General features: G+C 39.8%; 1 protein-coding gene across 3 annotated transcripts in view; it reads right to left on the bottom strand.

Annotated features, from left to right (window-relative positions):
* The window catches only part of MNAT1 (MNAT1 component of CDK activating kinase), a 129,924-nt gene that overhangs the window by 58,154 nt on the left and 44,966 nt on the right, over window positions 1-26,804 (bottom strand). For all 3 annotated transcript variants that reach the window (XR_014269296.1, XM_082484888.1, XM_082484887.1), the window contains 3 exons: window positions 23,909-24,012; window positions 19,503-19,643; window positions 13,674-13,799 (listed from right to left, as the gene is read on the bottom strand). Coding sequence is in view for 2 of the 3 variants with exons in the window: in XM_082484888.1 (XP_082341014.1) it covers window positions 13,674-13,799; window positions 19,503-19,643; window positions 23,909-24,012 (371 nt within the window). In the remaining variant the exon portion in view is untranslated. The remainder of the gene's footprint in view (window positions 1-13,673; window positions 13,800-19,502; window positions 19,644-23,908; window positions 24,013-26,804) is intronic.

Below are 26,804 nucleotides of genomic sequence, written 5' to 3'. Positions count from 1 at the left end.
CCACCTTTAAATGTATCGTCTGTCTCCTGCAGGATCTACCTCACTGTCCCAGAATAATACAAGAATCATTATTCTTACACAAAGCCATCATTTCATTTTCTACTAATCATTGCAAATGTTGCAAGTTCCAGTTTCCTGGCCCCCATCCAGCTAATTTAGATAGATGGTTCCACATGTGCTCCCTGTCCCTCCATTTCCTGCCCATACCACTACACACATTTGTCTAAGTGAGTCAAAGCAGGTTTCTCTGTAGTCTCAACATGCTTACGTATTTTATATTTTAAAAATGAGCCCACGTAAAATGCAAAGCAGATAATAGCATGGTAATATGTTGTAAGAGGCAGAGGATTTTGCTGCTCTTCCACACATTCTGCTGAACTATAATGCATGTCACAAACTACACCTAAGCCTCACATTTCCCCAAAATATAAGAGCTACCTGTGTAGCAACTATGTTCAGGCAAAGCAGAACAATAAACTAAAATAGGTAATTGTCCACTTTGATATACTCCATTATCCAGGTTTTTCTTCTTAAAAAAAAAAAATCCACATTTAAGAGGAATAAGGATGAACCAAACTTTCAGAGACCAAGGCACTTCTTCATGAGGATAATTCCTCTTTCATTAGTAGCCAGTGCTGTCAATATTCCTTTCCGGCAACACCTTTACTGACACATTGACTCCAAATTAGGTATATATGGGGAAATTCACCTTTTGATGTCCAATGCCGATTGCCTAAAACAATATTCCTTTCTCTCACCCTCTGCACCTGAACAAACATTCTTCAGGGAAATTGCTTTTGAAGTCTCCTTGGTACAGAACATTGTCTCTTTGATCCAAAATATCTTTTGCTGCAAGTACCCTAGCACAATACCAGTGCATCCTGGATGAGTACTGACTATTGGAAACTTGGGCCCCCAACAGCTCCTTTGAAATACATCTTTATTTTTAAATGTATTTTTAATTTACAAATGTGCTATTTTAAAGCTCAAAAGTTGACTCCTTTGAGACCCTGTAGCAAACATTCATTAACCTGTTGTGTTCACTTAAGCAGGAGTTAAGGTGCAGGAAGGTGGTATATGCACACACACAGCATATCCTCAATCAACACACAGCAGATTTTTTTCTTGTAGGGAATTAATATATTAGTAAGGCTGGTATACCTTGTAACAGAGATCAATGAAAAACAGAAGATGCTGTGGGAAACACAAGTCCTGCACGTACCCCCCTTGCCTGCAGCCAGAACCCTCGTTAAAAAGGGTCATGTTTGAAACCACCCAACTGTGCATACACCATCCCCTACTGCCCTTGGAGGCCAGACTTCTTACACAGGAACTGATCCAAAGATGAGTACCAGAACCCCCAATTCCCCCAAATGCTTCTGTCCCAGAGCTCTCCTATAATTCCTAATCCCTTACAGGAGCCTCTCAGTCCTTCTTCCTAGAAACTCCTTTGTCCCACTCATCCCCACCTTTCTGCCAAACTCTGCCCCAAGTCTCCCCACTTGGAGCAATGGCCTGATGTCCCCCCATGTTATCTCCAAAGCACCTCCTCCCCTATCCATCTCAACTCCCACCCTATGCTTCCCCATCCCTACAGCCTCATGCTCCACCATGACACCACTACTGCTGCTGCCAGCACTTGATACCCTGCCATGTTTCTTCCAGCGACTACCTCCCAGTACAGCCATCCCTCTTGTCCTCCTCTTGGCCCCCCTTGTATGCCTTTTAAGTCTGGCAAGAATTTCAGAAAAGCCAGATGTAGGCTGTACTTACCCAAAATTTGTCTGAAGAAGGCCCTGAGAACAGGCAAGGAAGAAAACATAAGCACAGGGAAGATCTTTTAACTGCACTGCAAGGTCAATATACGCTACAACAATGGCAAATAAGACTCAAGGGCATTGAGAAATGGAATAACCAGGAATAAAACTAATCTGTGAGATAAGTCTGCACACACATGCCTAATAGGCAAGCCTCCCAAAACCAGACAGATGGACACAACCCAACTGACAGCCGACTCGGAAGAATCTGTGAAGCCATTAGCCCAGCTCTGCCATTCCAGGTCACCAGCCCTCCTCCAAGTACAGAATAGAGAAGATGAAGGGATGACACAAAACTACTTTGACCATCAGCAACAGAAGAAAAGATTAGAAGAAAACACATAGTGTTCTCACAAATGCAGACAAGCGCTAAGAAAAAGGGATTGTGGTAGAAAGATCACACTCTCTTCTACACACGTACACAAATTTACTACTTTAGCTTGCCTAAATGGCTTCAAATCCTTCATTGCTCTTACTACAATTTTTAAATGTTCTTACTGCTCTCTTTAAAAGAATCTTCCTCTCTGAAGAGTCCTCTTTTCAGCTGATGACTGTCATCTCATACCTAGACTGTAGAGTGGAGACAGACTATCAACCATTTGCAGAAGAAATCAATGCTTTTATTGTTAAGCAACAATTAAGGCATCTGAACTATTTTTTTTTTAAGATTTAAATTCTAAAATATTTAGTTCTGTGAAGTCCTCTTTACATAGTCTACTTCAAGTACATAAAAAGTTCCTACAAAGAGGCAGAGAACCACCCACTTTTGGCATCTACTTAGGCAGTAAATGAATTTGCATTGGGTCAAGGAAGCACGCAGTTACTAAGTTTCCCCTAAAACGTACAAGCAAGGGCAGTATGTGCTACCAGAGGCTGCTCAGGAGAATGCAGAGTCTCCATCTCTGGAGGCCTTTAAGAACAGGTTAGACAGGTACCTGTCATGAAGTAACCCCAACTCTGACCCACAGCAGGGGGGGAAGGCGCCCGTGACCTCTCAAGACGCCCACCCAGCATTATGATTATACAATTCCACAAATACCCACTGCAATTTTGGCACCAAAGCTTCTCATTTTATTCATTTTTCTTCCCCAACTTAAAATTCCACCCATACAGAGGAACTTTGTCCGCTCTCACTTTTTTGTACCATCTCTATCATAATGAGACCACTTATACTCACACTTTCAGACAAGCTATTTATTTCTGTTTCACCCTAGCACTACCTTCTGGTATGTTTACTTTTAAGCAGTGCATCAAGCAACACTATTTAACAACTTTTTGCATTAAAAATGTGGTTCAATAACTTTGCACTGCTCATTTAGCACAAAGTCTAATATTTAACATTTATGACGTTTGCAAATCTTGGCCAAAGCAGAGCATCAAAAGAGCATATGCGCACTAAATTGTATCCTGTTAAAAAGAACAGCAGCCCTGAAAAAAGTTATATTGGAACAATCCATAAATGTGTTTACATTATATGAATGATTTGCTGTTCCTTCACAAGGCATGTAGGAAGTCAGCACTTCTCAAATGTGTAAAGTATTTCCATGTGCTTAAAGCATGATCTTTCCAAAACAAACAATGATTGAGAAATTTTTTATTATTCTTTATTTCCCTGCCAGCTGTTTTTTTGGACTCTCCTCTCAGCCACCTTCTTTCTTTCAGTCAGATCTCTCCTTATTGCTCACAGTAACACCTACTCAAGCAATAGCATATTTAGAGCTATAAGACTCAGAAATAGGAAGATCTCTGGCTGATTTAAACAGCATTTTCCTTAGATCACTTACAACGTGTCTTTGTGCTATCATAGCTAGTGGCAGGTCTGGCTGTTGCTTAGGGTGGAATTCAGGGATCCTGCATTAGGACCTAAAGCCCAGTTCCTGCTGCTCCATCCCAGTGCCTGCTCCTATACAGGCAGGGGAGCAGATGACACCTGACTGAACTCTGTCGGCAGCCTTCTCCCAACGAGCCTCATCCTATGCAGCATCTTTTCATGGGACCAATACAACATGTTGTGTGACACACAGATGTGCTTCTGAAATTTGATGGTGAAGAGTCAGGCAAGCAAGGCCTTGGGCAAATCAATGAATCAAACAGGGTTTTAAAAAAAAAAAAAAAAAAAAAAAAAAACACACAAAAAAAATTAAAAAATAAAAGAAAAAAGTAACTCCCCCCAAAACCTAAACTCTTAAGAACAGTTCCAGTCCAAAAACTGACAGCTAAAGAGTAGATCCGCTCCACTGCTAGCTACAGCCACTTTACTAACAAGTGCATTTGTTTTGCTCTTCAATTCCATACAATTAACAGTGTTGGCACTATTTCATTTACTAAATTCCTGTCATTACAGCTGTGCAAACTTATGGGCCTAATTTGTATTTATACTAATATGTGTATATAAACATGTGCTGCTTTAGCCATGTAAAGAAGCCTTAATGCAAATGAACAAATATTTATTCTAACAGAACAGTATAAGAGAGCCCAACCATAAAACAAAATCAGGTCAAGCAGTTCTGATTATGTCTGTCCACCAAACCGCTTAATTTCAACTATGGCATTTTTCCTAAGGCATTCCAAACAGAAATCCTGCAAAGAGATACGGGGAGACATAGAACTGCATTTTCAAAATCTGGTCTCCTTTCCCAAGGCCAGCATTGCTTAAATGAGGGGAGAAGAAATGACAAATACTATGATTTATTCTCCCCTCCCGCCCCCCAAAACCCAAAACATTTCTTACCTACATTAGGAAAAAAATTAATTAAGTCAACATAGTGTGCCTAATGTTTATGCACTTTGATATAACAGTAATTACTTCATAAGGCCAGAACCCAATTAAATGTTTTAGACTTCAGTCTGTGGGCTGGAATACACAGGAAGCGTTCCTATGATAGATCACTTAAATAAAGTTTATCTGGCATACACTTCAAAACCAGAGTTCAAAAACTTTAAGCACAGCTCTGCGTGTACGTGCTTGACTCTTAACAAAACATCTTTACTTAAATAGAAGGCTAGAGATTTAGTATGACAAATATTTTACTACTGCTAACCATTCTCCATCACGCTACTCAGAAGTTGCAGGCATATTGTATATACAATCCTATGAAATTTAAGTGAGCAGTATGTGGATCACAGGATCACTGTTAAAATCCAGCACATTAGCCCTAACTTAAAATCATAGAACGGTTTAGGTTGGAAGGGACCTTAAAGATCATTGAGTTCCAACCCCCCCTGCCATAAGAAGGGATACCTACCACTAGACCAGGTTGCTCAAAGCCACATCCAGCCTGGCCTTGAACACCTCCAGGGATGGGGCATCCACAACTTCCCTGGGCAACCTGTGCCAGTGCCTCACCACCCTCATAGTAAAAAATTTTTTCCTAATATCTATTCTAAATATACCCTCTTCTACTTTGAAGCCACTACCCCTTGTCCTGTCACTACATGCCCGTGTAAAAAGTCCCTCTCCAGCTTTCTTGTAGGCCCCCTTCAGATAGTGGAAGGCTGCTGTAAGGTCTCCCTGACCCTTCTCTTCTCCAGGCTGAACAACCCCAACTCTCTCAGCCTCTCTTCATAGGAGAGGTGCTCCAGCCCTCTGATCATCTTCATGGCCCTCCTCTGGACCTGCTCCAACAGGTCCACGTGCTTCTTATGTTGAGGTCCCCAGAGCTGGATGCAGTACTCCAGGTGAGATCTCACAAGAACAGAGTGAAGGAGAAGAATTGCTTCCCTTGCTTGCTGGTCACATTTCTTTTGATGCAGCCCAGGATACTGTTGGCCTTCTGGGCGAACACATTCCTGGCCCATGTTGAGCTTCTTATCAACCAACATCCCCAAGTCCTTCTCCTCAGGGCTGCTCTCAATCCATTCTACCCAGCCCGTATTTGTGCATGGGATTGCCCCGGCCCATGTGCAGGACCTTGCACTTGGCCTTGTTGAACTTCACGAGATTTGCACAGGCCCACCTCTCAAGCCTGTCTGGGTCCCTCTGGATGGCATCCCTTCCCTCTAGAGCATCAAGTGCTCCACACAGCTTGGTGGTGTTGGCAAACGTGCTGAGGGTGCACTCCATCCCAACATCCATGTCGCCAACAAAGATGTTAAACAGCATCGGCCCCAGTACCGACCCCTGAGGAACACCACTTGTCACTGCTCGCCACTTGGACGTGGAGTCACTGACCACAACTCTTTGAGTGTGACCATCCAGCCAGTTCCTTATCGACTGAGTGGTCCATCGGTCAAATCCATGTCTCTCCAATTTAGAGACAAAGATGTCGTGCAGAATGGTGTCAAATGCTTTGCACAAGTCCAGGTAGATGACATCTGTTGCTCTCCCCTTATCCACCAACGCTGTAACACTGTCATAGAAGGCGACCAAATTTGTCAGGCACGATTTGCCCTTAGTGAAGCCATGTTGGCTGTCACCAATCACCTCCTTATTTTCCATATGCCTAAAGCAGAGCTCCCAGGAGGACCTGCTCCATGATCCTGATGGGCACAGAGGTGAGACTAACCAGCCTGTAGTTCCCCGGGTCTCCTTTTTTACCCCTTTTAAAAGTGAGGGTTGTGTTTCCCCTTTTCCAGTCAGTGGGAACTTCACTGGATTGCCATGACTTCTCAAATATGATGGATAGTGGCTTGGCAACTTCATCTGCCAGCTCCCTCAGGACCTGCGGATGAATCTCATCAGGTCCCATGGACTTGTGCATTTTCAGGTTCCTCAGCTGGTCTCGAACCTGGTTTTCTCCTACAGTGGGCGGTACCTCATTCTCCCAGTCCTTGCCTTTGCTTTCTGCAACTTGGGTGGTGTGGTTAGAGCCCTTCTCAGTGAAGACTGAGGCAAAGAAGTCATGGAGTACCTCAGCCTTCTCCACGTCCTGGGTGACCAGGTCTCCTGTTTCCTTCCTGAGTGGGACCACATTCTCCCTAGTCTTCTTTTTGTCACTGATATACCTTGAAAATATATACATCAATATATATATCAGTGTATGTATATATATACACACACACACTGATATAACTCGTATTCTATCAGTCCGCATTTTTGGTGTCACTTAGTTTATATATTTGAATTCTGTATCCATGTATTATCGGAGACGGTGAAGATCCAGCAGCCACAGTTTGTTTTCCCTTTTGCTTTTCAGAAACAGGTATCCTTCTCAGCAGATCAATGCAATGCTCATTGTTAAAAACAAGACATTGTTACTGACAACAAAAATTCAAAGCTAAAGCAACATGCAATATATATTTTTACTAGGAATCATAAGAAGATGCTTAACAACTGCAGAATCCCACTAGCAGAGTTGGGTGTTACACGGTTACATGCACCTGCTCTCCAAACATGCACCCCCTGTGAATCTCCACTCCAGGGAAGCTGCTTGGCCAGACGCTGGTTGTCTGAACAACTTCATCCAGAGACCTGCTGGAAGGCGTTATGACTGCCCTCTCACCAACACATTTGGGTTTCCTCTGCACTGGGACTCTGCTTCATGAGGCTGATGCCCAGCCCAGTGTGTCCGAGGGCTGAGCTGGGATACAGCCATCACGCTGGCAGACACCAAGGCTGCAAGGGCAATGCAGCAGCCTTGTAGTATAGATTCAGCCAGACTCCTGCTGGAGGTCTTGCTAATGCTGAGTCAGTGCCAATTAAAATTTTACGTTTACATGCATGCTCTCTAAAACAAGTACGTCTATTCCAAGAGAATTTATATGCCTAAACACACTACTTCCTCTTGAAAATACATGTTGTGATTTTGTTGTGATTCTAAACTACGGAGTGTTGTGAAAAGGGAAATATTCCACCCAGCTGCAAAAAAGAAATGTGCGTAGTATGAGCCAAATGAAGATTAAAAGCAAAACACCAGTTAAACTCAGACTGGCGGAATTGATTTCTTCGAGATGTACATCTGAAGTGTTTCAGTCTGAAGATAGACCAGCTGAGCTAACACTGGAGGAAGGAAATAGGCTTGATTTTTTTTAATTTATTTTTTAACTTTATGCAAATACTAAAAGCACTTTAAAAACACAAAACAAAAAACCACCAAAACACCACACCAAAACCAAACCAACCAAACCAGAGCAGTAAGAATTGGCAAAGCAAGGCTGGAAGGCTGAAACGGTTCCTGGTCACACAGATCAGGTGGCAAAGCGCTCTCAGGACCTGCAGAATAGTTGTAGTCTTCATAGTGTGACATGCCCTTCACCCACCCTTGAGTACCTGGCATATGTCTAAGCAACTTTGAAGGAGCACAATTGATTAAAAAGATATTTTGACAGACTCTTTTGCGTTTGGAACAGGATTTGGGATAATTGCTCCACAAGCTATAAAAGAAACAGACTGAAAAACAAGAGCAGCCACTGAGCAGTTGTTTGCACAGGAAGCAATATTGTAGGAAAAGGCAATAATGAAGAACAGTTAATTTGACCTGAACTGATGAGGTCAATGTTTTAAAAGAAATAGCTCCACATAACATAAAATCAGAACATTATTTCCCATTAGAATAATACTGCAAGCGTAACGCTGCACGAAATCTATTCCTTAACACTTGTTAGCTCAGCTTTGTGGTAACGTGCATTCCTGAGGTGTCCTAGACATCCTGTGCCTGACACAGATCCGTTCCTCCAAAATACTGATTCGACTGCTCCCTCCTGCAAGCTCCGATTGCTTCAGACTGCACATTGCTCTCCCCAGCATTCAGTTACTAACAACCTAAAACTACAAGAACTGGATTAAAATCCTGGTAATTCAGACACACAGAAAGTTAAATGTAACATCGCTGCTGTGATTTGGACAGGGAAGCAGGTATTTCAGTCTTAATTCGCTGCCTTAATTCAGGGGTGCTGTTGACAGGAGATGGAGCCCGGCTCAGCGGAAGAGAGGTTAGGAATTTAGTAGGGCTGGATCCTATTCCTCCTTCCGCCACGGCTCTGCTGTCTAATCCTGGGCGAGTACATCCCCTCCGGGCATCTGGTTCCCCTCCCTCCCTGACACATCTATTTAAACTGCAAATTCAGAGAGGTAGCAACCATCTTGGTAATGACGAAGCATGTACACCACTCTGCACTAATACTTCTATTAATAAATGTTCCCACTGCTACTAAGTAATAAAACAAAAACCATGGTAGAAATTGAACAGTCAATGATGCATTATATTAGTTTTGAGGTATTTGGTTATAAAATGTAAAAGGCAAATTCTCCCAAGTGGTAGCAGGCCAGAGGACACCTATGTTCTTTTCCCGCATATTTAGGCAATCCAATTAGAGGTAATTGAGTTTTTAACTACATGAAATTACTTCAAGAATACCATCACTAGAGGCTAAGTCTCCTGGGAGGCTGGGGGAAGGGAGCAAAGAAACATTATAAAACCGGAAGGAACAGAAAAGGGACAGGGCACGCAGCCTGAAACATGCTGAAAGAAAGCATGCAGCTGAGCCAGTGTAAGGCATTCCTACTTTTTACAAACAGGTAAATACCTGGGCCACAGACTCGAAGGTTTGCATGTTCTCAGATCCCAATGAATTAAAGAGAGGTTAAATACATCCACGCTTCTATGCATTTTTAACCACAACAGTAATGTAAAGCACAGATCTACAATCACCAAAAGGCTCCTACAGTCCTGTAACACCAAGACATGAAAAGACGACTAAATTACTGTAATGAAATGAACTCCTGTTGCATTTGCAAACTGCCATTCATGTGCAATGCATATGAGTATCTCTTGTACAATTTAAAATTAGCTTCACGTTAAAGCCACCTCTCAACCAGAAATGGTCACTATGTTCACCAAGAAACAGAACGGTTCTATTGCCAGACCTCAGATTTGTTTTGCACTCCTTGACAAGCCCTAGAAATACTAGAAACATCATTCATTTCTGAGAACCTTTGCTCTTTTTGATGGCTACTAAAAACTAAAGTACAAGCACTGACAGGAAACAGTATTTTTAGCACTACTGCAACAATTAAGATTGCTACAGTTTCTTTCATAGCTTTACACTGATTTGAAATTAGATTTAATAAAACTGTTTTAAATATTCAGATATGCTGAAAGCCTATTGCTTAATATGATGAGCATGACAAGCAGAAAACTCTGAAGCACCTTCTCCCCCCACTTAGAGGTAAATCAAACTGATTAGCAAGGTATGTTTCGTGCACAGAAGATATAATTCACTGAAATAAAATTTAAAAGTTAATGAGCAGACTGCAAAGAAAAATCAGCTTCCACTTGAAAGGACAAAAAAAAAAAAATTTACAAAAGGAAATAGTGAAGGAGACCCTATCCCCATGAGCTAATTGTCTGTCTTGTGCTATAGGGGATGCTCTTGCTTAGCTTACAAGTGAAAGACACTCCCTCCTCCCCCTGCAAGCATAGGAACTCCACAGCACTAACATGACACCTTAAATGAGCCAACTTCCTTGAACATTGCCCAGGAGACTAGAATGGGCATGCCTTAATTCAGAAACCCAGAAACATGTCCGATTATCAGTCAGGCTGAAGGACACCTCTGACCAGGACCATCCCAGGAAAAGCACTCATGTTTCAAGCCAGGGGAAAAAAAAAAACAAAAAACACACACACAAAAAAAAAAACCCCAAACAAAAAAAAAAAAACAACAAAAAAAAAAAAAAACACAACACAACCAAGCACAGATTGCCACAACTGGAACATTTTTATAGCCTTTGTGTAAACACAAGCTCTGGATTAGCCAGCATCTTAGCTAGCTCTATCTGGATTCCCTCCTTCTGAAACAAAATTAAGAGAACGCCCACCAGAAGTTATAATAGTTAGTGGCCAAACTATTAGGAAAAAATAAAAGCACAGGGGAAGAACGTACATAGTGATTCATTAAATATGTGTTACCAAAACTTTTAACAGTGAGCACAACAGACTTTTCACTGAAACTATACTTAATTTGCACAATTGTTAAGCCAAACACAGCATTAGTTAGAACTGTGTTTTGTAAGAAAAACCCAGTACTCCCCTAGAACTGCCCCCACCAATGTAAGCGGTGTGAACCCCATAGCTTAGAGAGGAACAATGCTAAAGCAACTATAAAGAGAGCTGCCCTCGAAGGGCAGCGCAAGAAGAGTTCTACCTATGAGCATACACTTACACAAAACAAATGGACTGAGCATCTCAGGTTTTTAGAAAAACACTCATCCTGGAAAACAAGCATGTCATAAGGTGAGTGCCCAGGTGAGAATTCACCTTACACTGTCACTAGAATACACTGTCACAGATCATCAACCACACCAAGTCATGTACAGCAAGTAGTATTGCTTTTCACAAAAGTAACTCTATTCTGAGCTGACAATTTGTATTTGACTACAGTAACTTTCCAAGACACATCCCAGTCCTAATCAGAAAACATCAAGAATTAGATTTCATTGCATTCCAGAGTCAACTTTAACAGTGAGTCCAATTAACCAGTAGAACACTGTGAACTTTAGATCTTATTTGTTCCTTTGGTTCCTACTTAGATCTTATTTGTTTAACTAAGGTTACTGGTTCTTGCTACATTTACTGTTGCACTGTTCAGATTTGGCATTCTGTGTTCAGGAGGCACTTACTGTAAATTAAGTCCTATCTTAACCTCATCTTAAACTAGAGGCAGAATGCAGTACAAAGCGTATCTTTCCGCCTTTGAATGGACCTCTGTGACTCCTCTTTGTGTTCTTTCTGATTTTTGCATTCAAATGCAGTTGGCCAAACTCTTCAGTCCATAAGGCTTCCCAATACTGCATTCAGAAGGAAAAGTCCGTTCCTATTTATTGCTGTACTACTCACATACCCAGCCCCTCCCCACCCCACGTGCTGTGGCTAAGGGTCAAATTGGTTTACTTGCTTAGCTAAACTTCCAAATCCTCTTCACAGAGCCTGCTATTTACTCTTCTATTTATAATTTTGCATTTAGTCATATCAAAACACATTTCATTCAAACAAGGCCAGCTTGTCAAAGCAGCCCTGTAAACTGACAACTTGCATGTCATCCACAGAAATTCAACATCTCCTTCCAAACACTGAACTGTGTCCTAGCAGAACATCCAGAGAAATATTCCCATGCTGTAGTAACCAGCAACTACTTTAGAAATTACAAGTTCACCAGATAATTCATTTATTGTGCAGAACATCAACATTGTTATTATTGTGTAATGTAATTTGTATATAATTCTAAAAATCAATGTCATGCAATAACTAAATCAAGCACCCTACAAAGAAAATGTGGAAACATTCACGTTTCTCAACAAAACCTGTAATTTTATCGGTATAAAATCTGTTTTGCTTGATGTAATCTGTTTTCCATAAACAGTAGTCAGCAACTTCAAATATTCCTATCCTTAGCGTTATTGTTAACTGTATTTACCCCCCCCCCCTTTTTTTTTTTTAAAGTTCTTTTTTAATCTAGGACTAAGGTCATCAGGGTGAGGTTTTTTGTTTGTTTGTCTGGGACTGAACAAATTAAATGAGTCATCTATGCATACTTTCTGAACACTGATAAAGTAACAATCAGTTATCTGCAATATCCCCTATTATTCCGAATGTTAAGATTTAAATGTCATGACCCTAGGAATCTCCTCATCCAAGCCTTTCACCATTCCTGGATGAAGTTTACTTAGGGCTGTGGATTTGAAATGTCCACTACTGCATACTGCATTTAATATCCATTTAAAAATGCATTAGAAAATACTTCCACTGTCCTCATCATGTAGCATAAGCCTATCGTCTTCCTTTTCCCAGAAGGAAGGCCAACAGCCTTAAGAAATTCTGACAACGTATTTTAACACCAAGAAAAGGTATAGGCATTCAGTTAGAATATTTTTTTTAAACAGAACATTTTCTAGCCACCAGCTTTTCAACACAAACAAAATGTCTCACGAAGCACATCAATCTCCCCCAGACTCTTAGTTTTTAAAACAAAAAGGAAGAGGATACAGGTTATACTACAGAGAAACAAGAAAACAATCTGCACAACTTTGCAAAAGCTGACACTACTTTTGGGAAAAAAAGCTGCAAATGCTTCTACATTGTGAACTCTTTGACAGACAATGAATACAGCACAGATATCCCCGACAAAATAAATTTATTAATTGATGGGAGACTAGTTTGATGCAAAGGCTTTTGCTTTGCTGACTTCTTGGTTTGTTGAGAAGGGTAGAGAGTGTTTGTTATTTTCAAGACACCGTTTACCGTTATCAATTCTAAAATACAAAGTCTAAAAAAGTGCAAAGATTTAAAACAAAACAGGAAAACAGTAAGGTGCAAATAAGATCTGTAACTCATGCTCCCATCCCTAAACACTCCCCCCCTGCCAACTTTACATTTCCACACACAGGCTGATGTGTACTTGTACCTTGTCATGATAAAGGACAGGAATGTTGACAGATCTTTAGCTGTCACTGTAGCAGTAACACATTTGCAAAAACGCTTATTGCTTCCTAGAGTCCAATAACAATGAAAAAGTGTCCTTAACCACTAGGCACCATTTTCTAAACTGTCTCTCATACTCACAGATTATTTCAGTGCTTAAAGTATACCTGAAGAAAGTACAGCCTATTCTTGAACTTCCAAAATTTCTACTTCCAGAATTGGTACACAAACGAGACAAAAATAATTCAAGGACACCACAACTTTGCAGCGAAAGCAGTATAGCTTGTTTTTTGTCAACTATGCAATGAAAGGATTTCATATATTCCAACTAGCAGAATGATTAAATTCTTAAGACTAACTCCTTATTATTTATTTAATTGGAAGAGACGGTCTATGTGATATAGTATGCAGCTCAGGTTTAAATAACCTCTAAATTTCATACAACGAAATCCTCGGTCTTTTGAAAGGCATTAAAACAAAAGAAACAAGCAATTCTTACCATTTTGATGCCAGTGGAAAACGTGACTGGTTTGACAGGTTTGGGTTTTTCCAGTTGCATTTCTGGCTGAGCAGATCTGTCCTTATGTTGAGCTAAAAGCAGCGAAGCAGGAAGACTGGAGCTCTCCTGTAAATATGAGGAACAAATTTAAATGCTAAAACAAAACAAGTATTAATGCTGCATATTCTTCAAAACTGCAAGCTGTGTCTGAAGGGCCATCACTAGCAGAGCAGCGTAATGCTAAGTATCCTCTCTATGAGGAACAGTTTACAGAAAACAATCATTTTCAGTAATAAGAAAAAGCTGCAGCAACCCCATAAATCACAGTAACCTGCAAACAACCATTTTTATAGAATCCACACTAAAGAAAATATAACAGGCTCCTTATTCCATCTAGCCAATGCAACTATATTTATTAAAATAAAAAAATTAGAACTTAATCAGAGAAGGAATAATACCAAGTAGTATAACTTGGATCAGATGTTTATCTAAGATGCATTCTTTCTACCAATGAATTCAGACCAGTTTGAAATTGTTTCCCATTAGATTTCACCTGAGGCCGTTTGGAAATGATCCTTGCTCTGCTTTGCACAATGGCACTATTGTAAGTGCAACCAACAGCATATTTATTTTCTCCTTCACCAACTTATTTTTAGGGAAGCCAGCCAATTTAAAAAAAAAAATATATATATAAAACCAGTAAAATGTACAGTTCAGCAAACGCACTACTTAAACTCTCCAAACAGAACCATTCTACAACAGAATGATTAACATACATACTTTTACTACATTCTTGAGAGAGTCAGAAAATTATCAGCCAAGTAATTTTCTAATAAACTAATGTGACTATCCCACATGCACACTGAAATCCTCGAGACTTCCCAGCTAGAAAGACTGTAAAGTTGAGAGCAGGGAAGAAATTCAGACGGATTCTTCCTGGATGGCTCTAGCGAAGTATTTTTTTCTTAAGGCCCTCAAACGTCACATATACTTCTGTTTCACAGAACCAAGCAAATACTGAGCTACGAACCATCTTTGTTACTCAAAAAAAAAAAAACAAAACAAAACAAACTTTAATAAACTGGACTGTGATTTTTTTTTTTTCTTTTTTACTTATAACAGTTTAGGATAAGAAGCTGGAAGTTTTTAATGTTGCGAGATGCCTTGCTGTTTGTGGTATACCAGACAAATTTTCTGAAGTGATCATGAAGAACAGTCATGTTGTACACTGACTTTTCACATCACTCTCCAGTCCTCTTTCCTCTCTATCTTTTGTTACGCTCACTTTGTGTTACAACTAGATTGCAAGTGTTAAAAGCAGAAAAATCTCACATGATGAGATGTGGTCCAGAGGCACAACTACAACAACTAAGGCACAGGACCCTACTGACATTTCTGTGATTAACTGGGAGGAGGGGAGGGAAGAGGTTAAATACCTAAATTGTAATAGTTAAGAGACATCTAATTTCTGTACAACCAGGTAAAAATTTGGACCACAAATGCATTCGTTTACAGTCTGCATTTTCATAGTGTTGCACATATCTGTAACCACCATGCAGCACCACACGCTGCTAGCTATCAGCAGAGTTTAAGGATGTTGGATTATTTTAATCATCAGTTTAATACGCTGGGGGAGAAGGGAAGAGTGTGAAGCATTCTCTCTTTTGCTTTGCCCTCTCATATTCCTTAAATGTTCACTGCATTTCTAATATAATAACTAAAGGAAGCCAATATTTGTACCAATTTCTCAAGAGTTTGCACAATGACCAGTAACCAGATTACACAACTGTGGGAAACTCACACTGTGCCAGCCAGCCACCACGTCCATGATTGTTTGTCTTTTCTAATATGCACATAGCTCTTCTTTTAACTATTAACACCCACGAAAGGTCTGATCCTGTAGGCATTTATTCATACTAGCAATTTTCTAAATGGGAAAACAAACTGTCTAACAGTATAAACAGAGCTAGTTATATTCAAAAATTTCTGAAAGATTTGTCTCCAAAAACCCCGAAGTTCTAGTAAAAGTGGGGACACTTGATGTCTTTAAGGCACCTTGCCCTTTGCTTGACTCCAAGCTATGGCACGGCCCAGGGAAAACATGCCTCTGCCATGTGCTGCAATGCTACTTTGCTCATGCCTGGGAAGTACGGGCTCTTGAAGAGGTAAGGACAAGTCCCACAACACAGAAGACATCTAAGAGGAGATCTATAATCCTCTGTGTACAGGTGAGAGAGTTTATACAGTAAATAAAGGAAGTGCTTTAATATTTTACTCAGCCCCAATTATCCAAGTCTAGAAGATTAAAAAAGAAACCAAACCCAAAATAAAACACACACAACTTCCAATAATATGTAAAACGCATTTGAGACTACAAGTCTAAATTACAACAGTGTGTTGTGCTTTTAAAGTGAGAGGTTTTATTGTAAAAGAGGTCATTTATAATGAAGGTAATATAAAGTCTGCCTAATTTAGTACTGGGAGGCCAAACAGGCAACAGGTAATAGCTTCGGCAAAGAATCTGATTGCTCTTCCAGTAGCCTGCAGAGCCTCAGCTGCCCACAATGCCATGATCACCTTTCCAGCACCTTTCCTGGCCTTCTTCTCCCCGCTCCCAGCTGAGGACGGGTTCATGGGCTCTTTGGCCCCAGGTCCAGTCCTTTCTGCACGAGCCACTGTGCTCCCCAGCAACCAAGCCTGCTGCACAACATTTTAAATAACAAGCATTTCTACATCTTTTTCCCTGCCTCTGGACTTCCTAAATTGTAAGTTATTTGAAGATGGGACAGTGCTCTCATACACTTTTGTAAACAACTGAGACCTTTATTCACTATAATAATACTATAAATAGCACACAAACTGTGAATCTCCTCAGTCATTAGGATTTAAGCACCAAAGGTAAAATTCTCTTCTTAGAAGAGGAAAGACCCAACAGCTCTACCTGCACCACACAAAAAATTTGTCTTAAATTTTCTCTTGCTGCCTAGTTTGGCAGGGGGGCAAGGAAGGGTCTTGAAAAAAATGACCAAGACCCAGGTCAAGTGGGTTGTAGGTTCCCAACACCAGGTGATGCAACCAAAAGAGATGATTCAGAACCAACAGGTGAAATGTCGCATTCCTACCTTCCTCTACACTCACAGTCCTGCCCAGTCAGTCATTTTGTCACCGGTATCACTGCAGCCAGAACTTAATCCTTGTTTTAGCACAGTACCAGCAACCACAGATATATGATTTATTTTTTTTAATGTAATTCTTTACACTGCTTGGCTTTTGCTGCATTTCTCAGTTAACTTTTACTTATGATCAGCTTCATTTTCAGATTTGCAACATAGCATTAGAGGGATTTCAGAGACCATAGGAAATGTTTATTTGTTTAACAACTGCTGGTTTTCCAGAAACTTTGTAAGTCATTATACAAACACTTCAGTGCTGTTTTTATAAACCTGTAGTATTACAAAACAAGTTTTGGATCAAATTTAAATTGACAGAGCCCCTTTATAAACAGAGACAACTTAAAATTGCCCAGTTTCCCTCGTCAGCCTTTAAAAATCATCTTTCTGTTGCTTTTAGAATACTAAGATATGTTTTAACAGTAATACATACACAATCACAGTCAATACTACCTATTTTGGTCATGTTTTAAGGATTATTTATAACCATTCTTTCCTCAAGCCATCTGGCGAAACAGGTTTGCAGTAAAACCAACAGCTTTGTAAAAAAAAGTGAAGAAAATTAAAAAAAAAATAAATCACCAAACAAAACCCAAACAAACCAAAAAATACAACAGTCTCTAGTAAATTAAGAGTGTGTTTTAAAACAGGATTGAAGTAATCTAGAAACCAGTTAAAAATCCCTATTCTGCTCCATTAAATTTACATTCATAGTGGAGCTTTTATTAATTGATCTCAACTCAAAATATTCCTAATTATATGGATTGTAAGCACTTTTACCTTTAAAGTTAAAAGAGACTGATCAACACACAGTTACAGACTTGAGGGATTTTCAAAGAAGCTTTCTGCTCATCATTGCTTTTGTCTACAAAAAATGAAATACCAGCTCCTTTCAGCAAAACCACTGACAGGTTGCCAGGTCTCCAGACTTAGGAAAAGGCAGCTCTTCAGGAGAGCCTCCGGAACTCCTAGATTGCACATCGATGCTCGCTCTCCACATCGGTGCCTTCTGCACAGGTTCAAAGAAGAACTCTACTTTTCCAGGAAAAGTAGAAAAGCACCTGTACCTTGAATAACAACTGAGAATACAAAGCAGGAATTATTGCTATATTAATGCGAGATAAACCGAAATAAGAGAAATTCTGATTTAAATCTGCCAAGCAGCTTTAAACCATATTGATATAGCTGCACACATGTATGCTTGCATACATACTTTTTCTTCATTTCATTCAAGGTACACAGAGACTGTTCTCATGAGTGTTAAGAGCACGGGAATGTGTGTGCACTCACATCTGTACACTCATGCATATTAAAAAATTTGAGATGTGAATCTTGTTTAAATAACACATTTATTGAGCTTCTCTATGCTCACACATCATCAGTGCATTACAGATGCAGAATCAGTAGTAAATTCAGCCCAAGATTAGCACAATTTCTAGAAGCAGCTGAGTTTTAATTCAGTTGTCTATACACCCCCCTCAAATGGATCCAAACTGTTCAAAAGGAGCAACTCATACACAAAGTTTGCAGTAAGAGAACATGACACACTCAAGGTGAGAAATCTTTTTCTCATAGTAGTTTCTGAATACAAAGGGACCAGCTATCATTTAAGTGCTCCTACTCAAAAACTTGACCCACACTCAAATAACCCACAAGGTTACTGTCTGCTGTTCTCCACCCCATCTCCCTCTAGCAGAGGTGGCTCAGCTCATGAAGTAGCTCCTGATTACCACTTTGCTTCAACACACCAGGTTGTCACCCACTATTCAGGACTGCTTAACAAGCCAACAGCAGTTACGAGTTCACATTATGGCTGAACCAACTTAGTAGCTCCTCTCTAACCCCCTCACAAATTGCATTGTCAGCCATGCACTAAAGCAGATGCAACTGTCATCATCTGCAAGCAAAACAAGCAGGCAGTTATATAGCCTCAGACATGACAGAACCTCATCCATCATACATCAGGTTCAAGGTGGAGTAACCATCAGCTACACTAATGCAAAGCCATCCTTGATGAAAGTCAAAGCCTGTGGCTTTTGTATTGTCAATGAATTAAATAGAAATCTAGAATTTTATAGTAGCACTTCAGATACGCAGTCAAATGTCAACTAACAAGTAAACTGGTAGAATGGCTGGACTCACTAAAGTAATTCTGAAATATACGTCCACATGTCAATTAGAAATAAGAAAAGAGCTTTCGATGGAAGCTCACTAGGAAAAGAAATGAACAACAACAACAAAAAAAAAAAAATCAAAACAGGCAGAACCAGGAAGACAGCCTTATTCTGAATACCCAAAGAAACCTTCTGTATCTTTCTTTGCTAGCACCTTATCCAGGATTAATTTTGTGTTGAAACAACCAAGAATGATTTCCTAGCATTAATTTCTAACCAGCAGTGGACATTCTGGACAGTGAATCTAATTAGGTCTAAAAATCCCAGAGGCACTTTTCCTCCAGTCCTTAGCTTACCAAAACCAGAGTTGGTTGTAACATTGAAATGAATGATAGGTGACCAAACAGTAACACAAAACATGCAAGACAGGGAAATAGAAAGGGGCAGATGTGTTAATTCCAGTTAACCATGGTAGTGATGAATCTCAGTGTACTTGCTATTTGCTCTGCTATTGAGCATTCAAAGCCTCTGGTTTTGTTACTCACCAATTCATCCAAGAGTGCCTGCTTATTCTTCCGTTTTATTATCTGTTGTAGTTGTTCTTCTTTCTGTATGAGCAGTCGCCTTTGTTCGTTTTCCTGTCGCTCTACCTCTAAAGCTTCCTCCAGCTCTTCCTGCTCCCGTGTCTGAAATGGAAATTAGAAATCAGATCATAGCAGTCTTCCTCCTTGGGTGGACAGAGCTTGCCCACAGCTCTCCTACTTACCAAAGGACTTAGGACAGATCAAGCAGTAGGAATGCGGTGAGGTTCTCTTAAAAGGTAGAATTTATCTTTTAAGGTAGAATTTTAAGGTGATTATGATGATTCTACCTCCTCTTATTGTCCAGTGCACAGTTATATATTTTTCCTTGCTGCTCTCTGTAGTGGGAAGTAACCATTTGGATCTTGGCTCTTTAAATGTCAGAAAATGACAATGGGTTTTCCTTACACCTTCACTCTAAAATGAACGTACCCCTCTCTGCTCCCACACATCCTACTTCCTAAGTGATGTAAGTGGGTGACTGAAAATACAATCCCAGAATACTGTTCCTGATTGCCCCCTGATCAGTGCAAAGTACTGTGTGTTTCTTAACAGCAGTGTAGAAGAAAAATTAAAAGTTACAAATCTGTGAATATTAACAGAGAAGCTTATAAGCTAAAACATATTTAAGCATAAACTGTAAAAAAGGCACATTCCCAGAAAATGAGGGATTCTTCCTATAACTTGAAGTCATGTACCACAAGAAAAGAAAAGAAAGAACTAGTACACAACGACTAGTTTTTGTTTCAGGATTTACTTCTTGGGAAGTCTTTTTTAACCTGTAACCTGTTAAGTCATCTGTGTTTGAAAATCATAGTGGAAGAAGAAAAGAAGGGCTCAAAGATGGGGATGGAAAAAGATTACAGCTAAATAAATTTATACAGGAGGAGGGAATCACAAGAACATTAGTTTGGTGGTAGAAAGGTATAGGAAAATAACATACAGAAAACATTTTTCCAACTCTTCCTCACCAAAAATACTAAAGCAAAGGGAGAGTCGGTAAAAACACAGAGTTAATTAAAATTTTATGAAACTTAAATGGATTAATTAATCCATGGAAGCAGTTTCAGCAAAAAATTATTGCAGCCAAGAGCTTAGTAAAATTTGTTCTTGTAACAAAAAGACCTAAACTTCTATCGTAAAGCACAGTGATCTGATACATGCCAGAATACGCTGAAAAACATCCCTTTACCAGACAGATCAAGCCAATGGGTGCTAGTGAGGCCCAGTTACCCCTGGATGCAAGAGCTGACAGATCACATCACCTACCACCGAGCCAACAGAAGCTACTTTCATCTTGTAACTAGCAGTGACACTGGTAAAGAGCTGCTCACCAACAGTGACCACCCGAAACTGGATTCTCTTTGCATTTAATGAAAGGAAAAAAAAAAAAAAATCCCTAAGTTGCTAATTGATGTTATTTCTGAGAATTAAGGGATCTAGTTAGTTCAGTCAACAGAACTTAAGAGCTCAGGGTCTTAAAGACATTCCAAGCCTCTTCCACGTTTATGTCTAAAGACTGCCTGGAATTTGCACGGAAACAGAAGAAAACTGCCTGCTGACAGACCTAGTCTGAAGAACCAGTCCATAAAAATTATAGTCAGAAACAAGTAAACTGATAAAAACCTAAACCAGATCAGACTACAGGAAAAAGGAAGATTGTCACAAATCAGATCAAATTCTTTCTGAAAGGAAGACCAAACAAAACAGTAAACCAGAAGACAAATGAGCTCGATAGGCAGTGATGATTATGTCAAGCTTGAAGATAATCTAGGCACAGTCCAAACATCTAAAGAAATAAAGACAATCATGGTGAAGCCTGGAGTAAACTCAAGATGGCAAACAGTAAGAAGTAAAAGTGTAATGTATTGCCACATTGAAGAAAGGACAATCAAGAAAATTCAAACACATTTACATCATGGAGTCCAGACAAAACTATTTCAAGACTGAACAAAGCAGCAAGTGAAATTAAACATCTAGTGACAAAGTAGAAAGTAACAAGTTACCCTATGACCAGAGAATAACAGATATTCAATAAGGAAGGCACATTTGGGAAAACTGGAGCCCACTCAGAGTACAGGGCTTTTTTTATTTATATATATATATATATAAAGTATATAAAAATATATATAAAAATCTATTTAGAATTATAAGAACCTCTTCTCCAAGAGTTGTTCTCCTTTTTATCCAAACCTGACTAAACTTTCTCTCTGCACGGTCCTGCATAAAATCAACACATCTAACTGATGGGTTAGTACATGAGCAGCGAGGCCATTAGGAACTGGCTACAAAGATGAAGGATATGACTTGTATTGGCAGAAGAACAAGCTGTTATTCAAATCCCGAGATGACTGCTTCAGTAACTTACTATTTTGATTTGTAAGAAAGAATGACATACTCATGAGGACAGAAGTAGCAGAAGTGAGATGAAAGTTACTTACAAGGCCACATATTTGGAGATATTAATTCACCAGTTAGAAACAAAAGAGGAGAAAACACGATGCACTACTTGACCACCACTGCTTTTGAACCTCCCATATGACAGCACTTCAAGAGAAGAACAGTCTTCGGATCACGTATGTCAACATATTTCCAGTAGAGATGGGAAAACAGTGTTCTTTAATAAGCAGCTGTTAAGATCTCAGCTACAATACTGCATTCAATTCTGGTCCCTTCTGCTTGCCAAAGACAAATGCAAACTGGAACAGGCAAAGGGTAATAAAAACACCAAGAAGGACAGAGAATATCTATATTCCTCAGAAGCAAACTATTCCAGCGGACAGAAAAATTTATGTCAGTCCAAGAATGAAGGGACAATGATGAGCCATAAGAAGTTTAGGCGAGAAATTAGGACACCTTTTGCCATTTAAGGAGTAAAGACATTCCAAAACCTGCCAAAGCAAGCTAGAGAGAGAAAGCACCCTTTCAGCTTTTGGGAGAGGGGTAAATTTATGGGCAAGATCATGCAGTTTTTGTAATAGCAACTGTGTCAAGTCTATTATTATGTTTCAATTATTGAACAAGAAATGTTGACTGTTTCAAATGTTGAAAAAGAAATAAAAAAGAAATGTCTCCAGATCTCCAGTAAGTCTGGATTCACGCAGGCTTGCCCAGCTTCCACCAGACAGCCTCTAGCACAGCAAGACCATACAGTACAGAAAACAGAAAGCCCAGGGGGCTTGGGTGGCTACAGAGTATTACTGTGCTGCTCAATGCGATCACACAGCTAGTGCACAAGCTGTCTGCGAGTCACGTACATGAAGGGAAGGTGGGCTGCAGGCAAAGCACACTATTCTCATGGTGACCCTAGAGGTTGCACCTACATTGTAAAATAAGACACATAGCCAAAGATTTGGCAGGTCTCTTCAAGCTCTGAAGCATAGGATATTGCACAGTGTCAGAGACAGGATAACAGATCAGAGATGGACCCCCAGGGAAATTTCCTTGCCTTTAAAAGGAAGAGGTTCAAACAAACATTTTTTAGATTCCAATCTCCTCCTGTGAAATCCTAGAGCTAAAGAAATCACTGGGAGTTTTGCCACAGACTTCAGGGGAGTGAGGATTTCACCCCTACTGATTTGAAAGCAAGTCCTTAGTGCAACTGGAATACTAACACAAAACCTTGTTATGTCACACTCTGGGCAGACATTTTCCTTCAAGAACCGATAACAATATGTATTTTTATACTGAAAAAATATTTAACAGATTAAACTTTTCTTAGAGAAGAAATGCTTGCAAGTTTATTTTTAAAGAACAAAATGATATCCGAGCCATGTTTTAATGAATGAATCTTCAAAGAACCATGTGTTTTGCATATAGATCATGTATACAATACTCCTGATGTTATTGTTATCAGCTCTTGAACAAAAGTATTAATGTTTGTTTCAACATCTTTCATTTTAAATTTTGCATAAACCAGACTTGTGCTTTCCCTCAATTTTACAACTCTCTCCTGGGAGCTTCATAATGTCTGTGTCTGGATTCCTTTTTTCCTTTGGATGAGAAAGGAATGATTGTCCTGGTATAGGAATGAACTTGGTCTTTCCTGGATATTGTTCAACGACACTGCCAGCACGCACGCAGTGGTGATTTATTAGATGCAGACTTTACTGCCTGTCCCTCTTTTCAAGCCCTTCCCAAAATAAAGCATAACTACATTTCAACTATCAATTTAATCTCTTTACACAGCACTAAATATCAGTATCACAGAACATTATCGTATTATGGTTTTTGAAGACATAGTTAAATCTACATAGTGCCTTCAGCTTTTACTTGCTTTTAAGACATTACCGAAAGTAATCAACTTCAAAAATCCTTTAATTCTTTAAGTAATGAATAAAAATTGTAGGGGAGAGGAAAAGTTAACTAACCAGTTTTATCTTATTTTTCTGAATGACTTCTTTGTTATCCTTCTGGTACAACTCCATTTTTCTTTTGGTGTTCTCCAAATCCACATTGTTGGTCAAGTTAAATACTGCATAAATATCAGAAAGACAGAAAGCAAATGTGTTAGGTCAGCATGCATGACGGTAAGAAAGAAATAGTATTCTTACTTTCTCTATCCCTTGTAGCACCAGACACAAACATCACAAGAACAGAATTTATTTAAATGTGACCTGTAAAGCAAGACACAATCTCTTAATCACTGCAAACTTCAGCAGAGGCCAGCAGAGTTCCTTTAGGTCTATACATCTGTAGGAGATGAAAATTTGAGTCTTGCATCCTATTTTGTGATACTGATAATGACACACATGAATAATCACATCATTGACCTTTTCAAGTAGAAGTTACAGTTAAGAACACAGTGATCCCTGTAAAATGAAACTAAATACCTACATATTGAGACAAGGTTAGAAATTAAGTCATTCCATTTCATAAGATTATCTAATGTACAAAGACTACAGAGACTGAATTCTCAAGTACCCAAAAAAAAAATTCACGTTACTTGATAACTTGAAAGGCACCAATGTACCTTTATAAGGAATCCGCAGATGCATCCAGATTAATAGGTTAAATGACATTCTTTTGATGTCTCTCGATAGTGACAGACTATATCTCACATAATTATGAGCAAGCAGGGTCGGCCACCAAGCTCTATAGTTTAGCACAACATTCCCAATTATCTACACATGGCACAGAAGATACCTCAAGAAATTGAACAGTTTCTATAATCAACAGCTTGAAAGACGTAGATGGTTTGGACAATTAGTAATTTGATACAATGTCTGAGCCTTTCACCTCTAGGTCACAGGTTCAGTTGAAGGTCAAGTGAATTCCAACTGAAAGCCATTGTCACTGGGAAGTTACTTGGTGATCACCATCCAGAGTAGATGCCGGGCTCATGCCCATGGCTTTAAAGCTATTGATGACTACCAACATAGGGCACTCCAAGACTCAGAGCTTTGTCACTCGGCTACAGTAAATTTACAAGAGCAGCAGAGAAATTTGCACTGCCATTGATAAATCCTTCACAAGAAAACAACAGCATAGCAATTGTGCTGAGTCGAACCCTGAGGAAGGGAAGGAGGTTCTAGTGAAAACACCAGCACAGAACTTGGAAGATATTGGTTTGGTTCTCTTTTCCGAGGTTCTTGAGCAACTAGAGCCAAATGAACCCCAGGCACATACACCACTGCCACGTCATTTGTACAGGTAAGGTTACTAGAGAGACAAAGAAGGAAGAAGCATGAAGTCTGCATTGTTACTCATCAGGATAGCACACATCCCAGTTTGGTAAAAATTATACCCCTTCTTTCATCCTCTCCACAGGTAACATTGCAGAAATGAGCTTTTAGGAGGGTTCTAGGTAAACCAAACTGTGAATAGCCTAGACTGGCAAACCTGTGGAGAGCAGCAAAGGAAGCAGCAAGAAATCAGCACAGGGAGCAAACGGGGATGGGGCGAGAAAACAGAGAATGTCCAAGATGCTAGACAGTTGTGGGATACAGCTCAGTTCTACCAACCCAGCTGTACAGCAGCCCATTACTGCCAAAGAGGCACTCCTGCTCTTATGTCCTTCTTCCCAGGCACAGGTCTCAACCTTTCCCCTCCTCTGACTCCAGGAGTCCCTGGATGCTTTGCAGTATCAACAGAAACCCTCCAGTAACCTGAACTGGCTCAACAAAGGGGCCGGACAAGTGCCAGAGACAGTGCAAGGGAAGCAATAGAAATGTACAGATAGGAATAGAAATACTCTCTTTCCAGGAGTACCGAATCATCACATCATCTTACTCTTATCAAGAGTATTCAGTCCTTCCTTGAACTGCAACATAAAGGGCTAGGCAAGATACAGCTGAAGAAATTCCTAACCTTAAGCAAACAAAATGTGGTATTTCTTTTTCCCCCCTCTTTTCCAAATAATGAGCAACATCAAGACAACTGACATTTTAATTCAGCCTCAACTCTTCCACCCGCACTCCATCATCCTCACTTCACGAGTGATCTGAGATTCAGGCTGGTTTTGTCCTTTAAGCATTTGATTGGGAATCAACACCTAAGCTCAATCTCCAACTTTGCTACTCTTCCTGGGCAGATCACTGGGCCTCTGTGCTGGAGTTCTCCCACTAGTAAGAAACAGGAGTAGGGGAATAAACCTTCCTTTCTCCTATACATCATCTGCTGTATCTCCATACTATGGCTACACGCAACACCTATCTCTGTAGTCTTGATCTCATCTCAGGTGGAACTTCTGGGCACTGCTATAACTCAAACAAGCTGTTGGAAGTTCAGCTCTGCAGTTTTTGAAAGCAAAATTTACCCATTTCAAACGTGGTTTGGGTTTGTTTTTTCTTCCTCCCCAAAAGGCATAACAACATTTTCCAATTTCATATTGCAACATACACTTTCTGGTTGTAGCAACATTTCTTTACTGAAATACATTACATTAGTCTAAATTTTTAGTATTTTAATGGAGATTTGACCTCCAACTTCCCAAGCAGCTTAATATTTGAGTATTACGGCAGAGAAGAATTGTCATGTGAAAATGCTGGCATACAATCAGATCAGGGCCCTGCAATGACAGCAGCTGCATGGGAATGTCAGCACTTCCTACAACTGAAATCCACACACCAGCTCTCTAAACACTTCAATGACGACACAAGAAAGAAATAGCATATGAGACATGCTGTGCTAGCAGGATGCCCAGATGCCACCTTCAGGTGCAAGAGGAGGAACAAGATGAGATGCCAAATGCCTTTAGGCTCCTGAACATCTTTGATATTTCTCTAAAAATAACCCAGCAATAAACTGATGATCTAGGTTTTACAA

This window comes from Vanellus vanellus (assembly GCF_965231255.1).
Source record: "Vanellus vanellus genome assembly, chromosome: 6".
Lineage (NCBI taxonomy): Eukaryota > Metazoa > Chordata > Aves > Charadriiformes > Charadriidae > Vanellus > Vanellus vanellus.
Note: the sequence above shows the minus strand (reverse complement) of the source record. Positions and strands in the feature narration are given on the sequence as shown.